This window comes from Orbicella faveolata, unplaced genomic scaffold, assembly GCF_042242905.1.
Source record: "Orbicella faveolata isolate gen_17 unplaced genomic scaffold, um_ofav_v1 contig_24, whole genome shotgun sequence".
NCBI classification, from domain to species: domain Eukaryota; kingdom Metazoa; phylum Cnidaria; class Anthozoa; order Scleractinia; family Merulinidae; genus Orbicella; species Orbicella faveolata.
In genome coordinates, this window is record NW_028301552.1 from 33398620 (window position 1) to 33410862 (window position 12243).

Here is a 12243-nt window from a genome sequence, read left to right on the forward strand (position 1 = left end):
GGAATATTTTCATCATAAAATCGGCAGAAAATAGAAATATTCAGCCTCGGTCGGGAAAACAATACCGAGTGGCATGAAATTTTCGCGGGAGTTAAATTTCGCGGACTTTGGATTTTTCGAGTTTCGCGGGAAGAAATTTACCCGAATTTGGATTTCAGCCTTTACTCCTGGGAATAATTTTTCGCGGATTTCATGTACAGTACTTGAAAGTAACAAAAACGGAAGCCATATGGTCGTTTTTGTTACGCTGTTTGCAACCAATTTCATTGCAATTCAGCAATGTAATTAAAAGAAGTAAATTTTCGCGGAATTTTTTTGAAGACGGGGTTTTGTTTTCACGGGATTTAATTTTCGCGGATCGCGAAAATTAGATCCCACGAAAATGTCATCTCCCCGGTATTCTTCTAAACCAACGAGTGTACCACGTTAGTCTGGTGATTCTAGGGCCTTACTGCCCGCACAGAGAGTCTTGTAACTTCAAGTTGTTTATCTCAGTTTATCGGGCGTACAATACCCCACGGATGGTCGTTCATCTACTGGCCTCCCACAAAGATCCTGTTTAATTTTTTCGTTCTCTAAACTTAAGTTCCTATTGGCTGTTTCAAAAATTTGTAGTTCCCTGCTGAAAGACGTGTGGAAGTGTTTGGGTTAGTATTCTATTAAAAGGATGTTTACTCTTCCCAAGGTCAGTTTGCGCGCGTTGCCCGGGTTTGGCCCATAAATAATTCCCTAGAGTTCGATGAAGATTTGTGCTAGACACCAGTCCGAACAATAACCGAGTGCCTCCTCATTTCGACGGCGGCAAACCAACATTAGGTTTGGGATTGGGGAAAAGAATAGAAAATAGTAAGAACCATTCTTCTCGGTTGGCTCAGGTTAATCGGATACTGTCGTTCCATTGTAGGGTCATTGTACACTGAACAGTTAAACTAGTCATTCAATCTGATAAAATAGAAGATACCCTGAATCGATGTGTTCTATTGCGGCGGCGTTCTCTGTCGCCACAATCGTGACACAATTGTTCATCGAAAGGCCTAGATTAGTAGCTCACCGTGAGTGGCGCACTTCAACCTTGTTTTGGCTACTTATATGATCTTCAGATGAATAATGAAATATGATCCGACAGCTGACCTTCGGCGTCTACTTACAAGAAAACAGCCGTCTGATCATGCGTCGGCATTGCGATTCGTTAGGGCTGTGCATCTGGCGAGGTCCCTCCCTCAGCAAACTTGTTAGAAATCCTGAACTGCTTGAATTTAAACCAAGGTCCAACGATCGCAGACGTCACAGGAATTCCAACAGTTTACTTTGAGAAAAGGTAAGTCCTGAAGATTTACAAAATGTATCGTAGTACATTACATTGATGCAGATGTTGATCGCCTGTACAACTGAAACAATCGCTACCTCTTCAATTCGTTTCTTCTTAGTCAGCCACACCTTTGTTTTCGTTTACATACGAGAGTTTGGCTATTATATTTTATTACGAGCATTCTAAAACGAAGGAAATCACGGTGAAACTACTACAGATAACTAAACATACTTTCAGAGACACAACTTAACAGTAAATTCAATAAGATTTTGCTTCACCATGCAATATCCGTGATTTCGATGGCATCGAAAATGGCGGAGGCTGAGTGGGTCTTCTATAGAAGCCGCAATTTTTATGGATGTTTAACATTCGCGCAAATGTTTCGCGTTCCTTCAGTTTAATAGGTTTTTGTGAAAGAAAGTGTGACTCTACTGCAGAAATCATGATGACACATAAACCTTTGTTTTCCGGCTTGTGTAATTTATACTACTCTCTTGGCACTGATTTATTTTCCAAATCGCATTACTTTTGGCATTTGCTTGTAGAGTGAGTTTCTTGAACGAACTGGAAATTTGAGATTTGGTGAATATTCGAAGCAAACTGGGGATCGTTTTTTTTTTTTAATTCAGAAGACAAATAAATGTTTACTTCCCGTGAAAACTGACCAGCTACTAGCCATGAGGGGTGTTACCTAAATCAACCAGTCAGTCAATCAATCGATCAGTCGATCGATAAATCTATCAATCAATCAGTCAATCAGTTGATAATTCAGATAGTTTTATTTACCACTATTTTTAATTTCTCACCTGCATCACTGCATTTATATAACTTCTCAACTGTGTACTTTATAGGATATTAAAGATGCAAGCACATCATGTCTTGCTTTTAGTGCTGGTTGCTTTGGAACCAAGGACTATATCGACTGCCTCCAGTGCAAAACCAGAGTTTGTCGCCGCTGTGTATGAGCATGCTTTTGTCGTAGTTGAAAACAGAACAATTGTACGCCCCCAAAAAGAAGCTGTAGCGATTGTTATGCAAAACATGGATGTATATGAAGCGCAGATGAAAAAAGCTGAAGAGCAGGTATAGTTATCATGTAACACTCGATTGCGCTACATTTCAAGCCCATCATTTTTATTCATCTCATGTAAACCGTATAAACTATTTACTAAAAATTTTGTTTTGCTTAGCTGGATTAGCAAAAATATTTGAGTGCTTTATTTTTTACAAGAAAAATGCAAGACCTTTCTGGGATGTTTTCAAGTGAAGTTCTTAAGGAGTGCAGTGCAGTTATTTTAGTGTACATGATGTTGTTTAATATACCAGTAATAAGTGATATTGGCAGCTTCTGGATTGACACATAAGGAGTGGCTAACCCTTATTACTTTGACTTGTTCACAGAATGCGAATATTATCGTCTTTCCTGAATATGGTTTAACTGGTTTTGGTTACACACGGCAATCCTTTAGACCATTCCTGGAGAACATCCCAGACCCAGAGAAGGTCAGCTGGAATGCATGCCAAGATCCACAGGCAAACAGCTCCTCACCTATTCTTCACCGCCTCAGCTGTCTCGCAAAAACCTATAATATGTATCTTGTAGCAAACATGGGAGACTTAAAGCCATGCAATAAAAGCACTGATGAACACTGTCCAACTGATGGTCGCTACCAGTACAACACTAATGTAGCATTTGACGACGAAGGCAAACTTGTGGCCAGGTATCATAAACAACATCCTTTCTTGAATGAGATGAAGGTTGTAGATCGACCACTTGCACCTGAGTACATCACCTTTCAGACGCCTTTTGGTAAATTTGGAACCTTTATATGTTTTGATGCACTGTTTCATGATCCTGCAGTCCCACTGGTCACTGAGTACAAAGTCGATCACATAGTCTTTCCTACTGCATGGTTTGACGTGCTTCCCCTTTTTGCAGCCATTGGATTCCATGGGTCATGGGCTCGTGGAATGGAAGTTAATTTCCTTGGAGCAAATACCCATGTGCCACGATTGTTAAATACAGGAAGTGGGATCTACAGTCCAACGGGTGCTAAGAAATACTTCAGGAGCCTGTCTTCCAATGGTTCCCTCTCAGTTGCAGCATTGCCCAGGGATCCAAAGAACATGCCACATAACATCTCTGTGGTAAAAGCAGAAAAGATTCAGCAAAGAGACACCGGGACTGGAGATTCCTTCTATTCCGACCTGTTTGGTGATCTGTTCTTTTTCAAAGAGCTTAGCAAACCAGAAGGAACTTTGGATGTGTGTTACAATGGGAGTGACATTTGCTGCTCTCTCACCTACAAGATGACAGAGAAACGAGGTGATGAGATGTATGCTGTAGGTGTCTTTGATGGTCTTCACACAAGAGAGGGACAATATTACCTTCGAATCTGTGTCTTAATCAAATGCCTTGGATCGAGCCGTGATTCCTGTGGACAAAGAACCTACAGTGCAAGCACAATCTTTGAGTCTTTCACCCTGCAAGGTGAGCTGGACACTCCATATGTTTATCCACAAGTGGTGGCAGATGGGGTATCACTTCTGCCTGGAGAATGGGATCATAACATTCCACCTGTAACTCATTTGCAGAGCAAACAACAACTCAGTAAAGGACTCTTGACTGCAGCACTTTTTGGGCGTGTGTATGAATTGGATGACGGCTCCATCATTGAATCATCTGCAGCACACTTCCATGGTCATTTTATTCTTGTTTCTCTGCTTACATTGATTGCACATTTGGTATTTTGAGGGTTATGTACCAAAAGGGATATAATTCTTTTTTAAGTTAACCCTTCTGCTCCTGTGCCAGTAGATGATAATTTGCAGTAATAGTAGGTTTCCAACACATGCTTGTGTAAGCTATTAGTAAAAATAGAACTTGACTATTCCAAAACCTTGGAAACCCAATTTGTGACACTATTAGAATTAACTCTAATTATAACCACAGTTACGATTCAAGCAAAACAGACAATTGAAGCTAAAAACAATGTATGCATCCTTAATCCTTGATTAGAAAAGTATTATTTTAGGTACAACAATGAAATGAAGAAAGAGAAGAATACTCAATAAGGAAAAGAAATTAAATGTTTATTTAACAGCTCTCACTCTTGAGTGTATTTGATTTTTCACAAGATTCCAGAGTAGAAGAAAGTTCTCAATAATTAATGTGAGTAGTTAAGTAGTAGTGAATTGTGAGTCAAATGTAAACTATTTTACAAGCCAAAAAAGGTACATTTCCAAATCATGTCTGTCAAAAGTGCTGCAGAAATCTAATTAGGGTTAGGCAAAGTCTGTTGATCAGTTTACGGTAGCAAATAGGGGGATTCATGTTGAGGTCGTTGTTTACATTTTTACTCATTTGCAAACGGCTTTGCGTACAGAAGGTAACATGTTAGATAGGAATTGACTCCAGGCAGCTAAAGAGCTTGTGAAACTTAATACATGGTGAAATTTTTAGCTCTTTGGGTGTAATATTCTAGGAGAAATTGTCTCTCAAAATCTGCAAATGAGCGCTAATGAGCACTAATGATCTCATACATTCTTTGTAAAATTTTGAGCTTTTAAACCCATGTTGCACAAAAAGTATTCAATACATCAGGCTCATATTCACTGGCGGAGTTAATTGTACTCAGAACAGATTTATTTGTAGCTCCATCAGAAACTGAATTGCTTATGCTAATGAGGCAAATATTGTGAACAAGAATTCCCTTATATGCCAAGCTTTTTCTTAATCAGAGCTAATCATTAAAGAAAATGAAATCACTGTCCTGCTGGCGTTTGTATCTATATTTTAATGAGTTCAGCCACATTGTTCATGTAGGCTTCTATAAGGTTAACTTTTTTCCTTGCACTGACCATGATATACAGTGTATTTGCAATTCATGGAGGCTCAGTGGCTGGCCTATTCGAGGCTCTCACACTGCTCGTTGTTTAGATCTACCTACTTTTCCAATCATCCTGGGTACTCAGTGCTCTAATGGTTAGCACATTGAAGATCAAGCAGGCTGAGTTTTGGTCCTAGTCAGGATCATTTTTTTTTTTAGTGGGTATTATGATATTTGCATTGTTTACTTAGTCAAGAGTCTCTGTCCAGAGCCTCCGTTCACCCAGGTGTCAATATGGGTACCAGCAAATTTAATGCCAAGAGTAACCCTACAGGGGACTAGCATCTCATCAAGGGGGAAGTAGAAATGTCCCAAAACACTGAAGCCAGGACAAGCTCTGGCTGTATGAACCAGTGATGGCCTACATTCACTTAATTCAAATTCAAGTACACTTTAACATGTCTTGATTTCGATTGGTCATGACCCTCCAGTGTAATTTTACACCAGTGTAATAATTGATGTGTAATTACTTGTCTAAAAGAGTGTGCTTTGTCTTAATCATTACCTTGAACAAGGTAATGTTGACAGTGTTTTCTCTTGCCAAATAAGAAACCCAACACATAAAGTGAGAAACTTCAAAGGGTGACATCATTACTTTTGACAGGGCACTCTTGATTTTTATTGGCTTAGCAGCTTTCAACTGATTTCAGTGTCTCGGGGTAACCCACTCTACTTCTGCAGTAATATTGGTTGGTTGCACCATTTGTAGAAGGCCTTCCAGGAAGAGGTTGCAGATTATGACCAATCACATCCATAGGCAGACTGCATAAAAACATTCATTGTAAGACTTCTAATGGATTCATTCACGTCTTGAAAACCTTTGAATTTCAAAAGTTCTGTTTAAATGCCTTGAAAAAAGTACTGGAAATACTGGTAGCCTAACATAAATTTCAGTTCTCAAAAGTCCTTGAATTTTCACTGAATGACAACTATTGAATGAATTATCAGGTATTTATTAATGAATTGCCGCTAAGTTAACGTTCCTGGGTGAATGTTAATGAGCTACATGGAAGATGAACTATCAAGATGGATTACTGGAATGTAAATCGAAATAAGTGATTTCTTTCAGTTCAGAATTGATTAGAAAATGTCATAACTGGTAATCCACAAAAATAACCACACATATTTTCAAAAATGCTTCCCTTTGTCTGGGAGAAACTCTATTCATATCTGAAAATACACCATCTTTCATCATTAATCACTGAACCCTCGAACTGTCACAAAGTCTCATAATTATAAAATACTAATATATGCAGTACTTATCACACTGTTGTTCAATCTACTTGTGTGACCTAGGGATGTATTTTATGAGCTTGTACGAGAGTGGGAAGATTCACATTCTGCAGCAGGTTGGAACATGGAGGAGCACATGGGAGACAGGATAAGGTACAAAGACATGCCGATTAAATGTAGTTGTCATCACACCCCTCTTGATTGAATACTGTACATAAAGGGTCTTGATAATGGCAGGCAAGTCAAGAATTTAAAGAAAACAACAAAACTTTTAAGTTTGAAAAACATGTTTCAAAAGAAACCTCTGTCATCTTCAGTTGATCGATGCACAAAGCATTGGAAGTAGAATTTAAAATAAGTAGAAGAATGCTAATTATTGATTTTTAATATTCAAAATAAAATAGTACTTTACTTCATGAAAATTTTTTATATTACTTATTAAAATCAATTTGATAACCTTGCAGGGCTTTGGTAAATCAGAAGCCAGAATTAGCAAACTATTCACATTTTGCCAGGCTTTTCAAGTCTCAGCTATTACAGGTTAGAAAAACTGTTTTTTGTGTGTGTGTTCTTGTTTGCTTGTTTGTTTGTCTTTTGGTCTGTTGGTTGGGTGGTTCAGGTGGTTCATTCCTTGGTTCAGTCATTTATTGTTATGTAATAGCTTCTTTGTTCATTTATTGTTTATTTGACGTTTGTTTCTGTGCTAGTTTATTCTTTCACTTGTTTGTTTGTCCATATATATCTTTGTTTGTTCTTTATTCAATCATAAATTATGTCATGTTATATTTTGTCCACTGCGTTATTGTTATTGATTACTCCTCCTTAGTTATTTTTTCATATGCTACATCATTCTTGCAGATGTGTGAAGAAGAAAGAAGTGGAAGTGATTTTCGTTCATCAAGTATGCTAAGCAATCTACAAAAATCAAACCCTGAAAAGTTTCAAAGGTGCTAGGCTTTTTGTTATCTTCATTTTCAGTTGTTTCTGACCTTTTTCGTGTTCATGACAAAGTGCCAATCTGTGTTTATTACTGTATATGGTTTCTCTTTGAGAGTATTTGTATTTTCTCTCTGACATAATCAATCATCTAAGTTTGACATAATCGAAGTTTGTTAGGCGAAGCTAGAGGATGAGGTACATGTAAAAATGAGTTCAAGTCTAGGTATTTCAAGCCTGGAGAACAATCAGGCTAGTGCTAACCTCTCAGTGGCTTCCTCAGAATGAAACTACCAGGAGTGTTCTTCTCTCTCCTAGATGGAATGTAACCCCATCTTAGGTTTACCCCCAGTATTAAATTCCCTAATATCCATTTATGCTGTTGGGTGGATTCAATCAGGCACTGTAAGAGTAGTCACTAGCATCTTGGCCAAGAACACAGCACAATGACTCCAGCCAGGGCACAAACCCAGGGGTTTCATTAGAAGCTGGCAACTGGCGAAAATCGCTGCCTACTTTGTCAGAATTTACCTCTCACCGCCGCCTACTTTGTCTGTATTTTCACTTAAATTAATAAAAAAAATTCATCAGTTTGCCGCCTACTTTAGTTAAGTCAGACGGCTATTTCCAAACTTATTGAAAGCCCTGCAAACCAGGACCAATCATTCTAATTTTTGTGTCCTTGTTTTGTTAGGCTTCAGGAAAGATTTGTTACTCCATTATCCACTGGTGGCCCATGTCCTTCTTCTAGTTTTAGTAATGTGCAAGAATTCTTCAAGGGATTTATACAATCTGCTGCAAGGTATGTACAGCATCTAGTGCATCAAAGCAAGCATTTACAAACATCTCTGACACGATGTGCACTTACATGTACTTCTTAGATTCCTGCTGAAATTTAGCCTTTTATTGTCAAACAAGTTTAACAGGCCCTCTGAAGTTCTGGTGTCAATGAAGCAAACTCCCCCTGCTCCTATTTCAAATATTGTAACTCAAATATTATGATTCAAAGCAGAGAGATTTAATTAGCAATTATTATTCTTTTACTGCAGCCATTCATTTAATCGACATTTGATAGATTTGCTGATTGTAAAGATAACAGAGGTATTTTATGTCTTGTTATTGTAATATTTCATTGCATTAAGAATATCATGGTGATAAATTTAAATCTTGCCCAGACTCCAGCATGATAGAAGAGGTTCAGTAGGTTTGGCTTTGTAGAACTATAAGTCCTTGTTTGCAGCAGTGATCACATTATTGATGTGTTAGTAAATTACTATTCACAACGCTGTTGCTTGTTCCACACTGAAAAGACTTGTGCATTTTTTGTCCATTTTGAATTCATGTGTCAGAATTGTTTGCAAACCATCAATTTAATTATGACTTAGGGGTAGGGGTAGGGTTATATTATTTTGCATCACATGAGGAGAGCAATGATTCATTACTGTCAGAGCCACAAAGCTTGATTTAATCTGTGTCAATTTATTTTTTGCTTGTAAGATTGACAATAAAGAATTTCCCCTTTCTGGCATTGAAGAAGGCAGTGAGAAGGATTTATCAATTCAAAATCAGGTCAGGTATATGCTTTGTTTGGTCTCATTAACATGTTATTGTACACCATGTGCAGTGTAGTCACTCAGCTTCCTTTTTCTGCTGAGACAGATTTGTTAATTAATTTAATTAAATTATAATCATTAATGTTTTGTTCAGAACAGTAAAAATTCAGTTTAAATTAGACATGGATACAATCGTTGAAGCTTTTTTTGGCTGGGCAAAATTATTTTCATGATGACATTAAATGACTTTGGAACTCTCTTTATCAGGAACTGAAGCAGGACTTTTCTTGCTATTTAATGAATGTCAGAATCTTGGCAAAGTTCCTTGGATTTCTGTTGTTCCAACCCTATTATGGTGCAGAAACCACATCAGAAGTAATTACGACGGAAACTCTTAAAATAAGAAACAGAGTGAGTCAACCTATAACTGTGAAATAATATTTTTGCACACCTCTAAGAACTGTAATATGTGCAGTGGAATCCAGATTTTTCAAACCCTCAATTTTTAAAACCTCCTGATAACTCAAACCAGAAGTCATTCTCCTTCCCTCAGCCAAACAGTGTAATTTTATCTCTGGCTTCTCAACCTACCCAATTTTTCAAACCAATTTTTGTTTCCCGTGGAGGTTTGTAAATTTGGGATTCCACTGTATATCAAGGAGACTGCTGTGTGGCTACATTCTGACTGATTTGAATGAGTATAAAACTGTGATGACAAATAAAGGCAAAATGGTTTTCTCCAACTCCAGCAAAGCAACCACAATTGTTTGGAGCTCTTGAAACGCTTTTAATTTTTGCAGAAACAGGTTCTTACTTGTACTTAAGCTATTATTGTGATGGGTACGGAATGATAGATCAACTGACTGACGATCTGACCTTCTGGCAGACCAGCTGACCAATTAGCCAACTGATCCAGTGGTAGCCACACCCTGCATGGCCAACCCATCTACCAACAACCAACTAACCAACCATTTAGAGGAAAGAGAAAGGGTGTAAAGGAATGAATTGATCGATGTTGTCAATCCCTTGTTTTCCAGATTCCAATTCAGTTTGACATCCTTAGTTACCTCGAGAAAGCCTGGAACAGTGGGAGACTGGTGCTGACCATACCATGGGCTGTGGAGTACCTCAGTATGATGGACCCTCTGGCCCCTCTTTTGGACTATTTCTCTGGGGTCCTTCATTGGCTCCAGAGAATATACAGGTTTCTGGTCCTAGTTTACTTTATGTCTAGTCCCAGCTGATGGCAACTGATGTTTGACAAATGAGAACCTCTAAGTAGGGCTGGAAAGTGTTTTGGCCCAATGGTTGGTATGTGGGATCAAGGGCCTAAACCTGTATGAATGTTTGTCCATCCTTATTATATTGTGTTTAGCAAAAACACTTCTCTGAATACTGAACCATAAGTGAGCCATAATAATAATAATAATAATAATAATAATAATAATAATAATAATAATAATAATAATAATAATAATCGATATTTAAACAGGGTGACCCCTTCAGTCGCAGGACTGGTATCAACGGGGGCCCTGTATAACGTAAAATAAAAAGAGCATGTATAAATAATATATATCTATAAAAAACTAACTACTTTAAAAGATACGCTGAAATGTTGAAAAAATTAAAAAGCTTAAAAAGGTAATAGCGTTCTCATAAAAATTGGATATCGAATTGAAAATGTTCTAAATAATAACCTAAGAAAAAAAATCGGAGATAGCCTTGAAACGTTCCTTAGGTGGCAAAATCTTTATGTTCGTTGGAAGGCTATTAAATGTGCATGCACCATGATAATAAAAAGACTTTTTAGCGACATCTAAATGAAATTTGGGAAGTATAATGTCAGTGATTGACGATCTAGCCATAGTGTTGTTAAGACAACATGACAATAAATTAAAAGAATCTTATAGTCTGCTAGCATTCCATAGGTCTTTCAAGTTCCTCTGATGGAGTCTAGGATTAAAGTTTTGCCTTTTCACCAAATCACTCATTGTATGTCATTTGATTACAGAGAGATAGCTACTCAATCACCCGAAGAAGATTTGAATCAGAGCAGGTTACTCCTGGTGTCTTGTCTTGGATGGTTCTTTGAGGTTAGAGTAATATTCTAACTTTTTTTCTGGTTATATGTACACTGTGGGTTCACATTTCCTTATTTGCACTTTTGTATTTCATAGATCCCGGCGATTCCTGCGTCATTTTTCTTCAAAAGCCTGACTGACCTAAAGCAATCCATTGATGAAGACCTTAAATCAAGATATTCAGATGTAAAAGTCAGTTTGGTGAGCTTAACTAAGCTATCAGTCCATGTCGATGCCTTTTAGCCTCTTTGCACCATGTGGCCAGAAAGTCCTCCCCACACAACCCTCCCTGCCAGAAAAATTTTGTCAAATGCCAGTTAAGGGGACACTTCATTACTGAGACATTCACATGCTTGGTTTCTAGCCTTTGTGTTTGAGAGTGCGTGTCAATTAAATTGGCTCAGATTTTCGTTTCATTGGTAGCAACCTGATCTCGCAGAATTAACCTTCAGTTGAAGGAGGTGCATGGGGGGAGGTGGGTGGGGGTGAATTAATGCTCACATAGGAGTTGGCTTTTAGCCAGGATTTGAAAAGTGGTCGTCCAAAATGTGCTGTAGGGTCTGCTCAAATGAACAATTTATAAGGCAACAATTTTCTTTAAAAAGTGGTCGTCCACAGGATGCCTGGACACCCATCTGACTAGAAGCTTGCATAGGGGGACGAAATAGTTACCTACTGGTTGCAAATGTTGAATGTATAGTTTAAAGTTAATATTAATCATTTCTTTTCACTCACGTATTAGGACTCCATTGGTATTGTAGACCAAGGCATTCTCTATTCTTGCTGTCCATATCTTGGTAGGTTTTGGTTTTTGAATTCAGAAAGTTATTCAGGGTTCATACGGGTCATGGAAAACCTGGAAAGTCGTGGAATTTCATAATTCCATTTTCCAGGCCTGGAAAGTCCAGAAATTGAAGTGTGGGTAATGGAAAGTCATGGAAAAGCAATAAAAATTCTGAGAACGAACAGGCAAAAAACAAAAGTTGAAAAAACAACAGAAAAGTCAGAAAACCAGTTTTAATTCCAGTAAAAAAATAAACACTAGCACGCATTTTATACGTCATAATGCGAGAATGTACCTTAAATAATAGATTGTTTTGATAATACTTTGAGAACAACTGCTTAACATGGGTCAGGGAAAACTCGAAAAGATCATGGAAAGTCATGGAATTTCAAAAGCCCAAAAGAATACGAACCTTGTTATTACAAATAACAATTGAATCTCTTTGCTTCTCGAATGT

General features: G+C 37.8%; 2 protein-coding genes across 3 annotated transcripts in view; both read left to right on the plus strand.

The window, feature by feature from the left end:
- Window positions 1–5079, plus strand: part of LOC110056200 (pantetheinase-like) — a 51798-nt gene extending 46719 nt beyond the window's left edge. Inside the window, exons 1-3 of one of the 2 annotated variants that reach the window (XM_020762646.2) lie at window positions 692–1318; window positions 2161–2392; window positions 2711–5079. In XM_020762646.2, coding sequence (XP_020618305.2) covers window positions 2171–2392; window positions 2711–4063 — 1575 coding nt within the window. In that variant the 5' untranslated portion in view covers window positions 692–1318; window positions 2161–2170 and the 3' untranslated portion in view covers window positions 4064–5079. Of the gene's footprint in view, window positions 1–691; window positions 1319–2160; window positions 2393–2710 lie in introns of those variants that run through there. The other variant, XM_089292848.1, reaches the window with a different exon arrangement.
- The window catches only part of LOC110056168 (codanin-1-like), a 33629-nt gene that overhangs the window by 7180 nt on the left and 14206 nt on the right, over window positions 1–12243 (plus strand). The window contains exons 9-19 of the mRNA XM_089292847.1: window positions 6496–6585; window positions 6897–6972; window positions 7291–7379; window positions 8063–8170; window positions 8418–8469; window positions 8866–8937; window positions 9189–9332; window positions 9959–10125; window positions 10933–11014; window positions 11099–11203; window positions 11745–11799. Of these exons, the coding sequence (XP_089148973.1) occupies window positions 6496–6585; window positions 6897–6972; window positions 7291–7379; window positions 8063–8170; window positions 8418–8469; window positions 8866–8937; window positions 9189–9332; window positions 9959–10125; window positions 10933–11014; window positions 11099–11203; window positions 11745–11799 (1040 nt within the window). The remainder of the gene's footprint in view (window positions 1–6495; window positions 6586–6896; window positions 6973–7290; window positions 7380–8062; window positions 8171–8417; window positions 8470–8865; window positions 8938–9188; window positions 9333–9958; window positions 10126–10932; window positions 11015–11098; window positions 11204–11744; window positions 11800–12243) is intronic.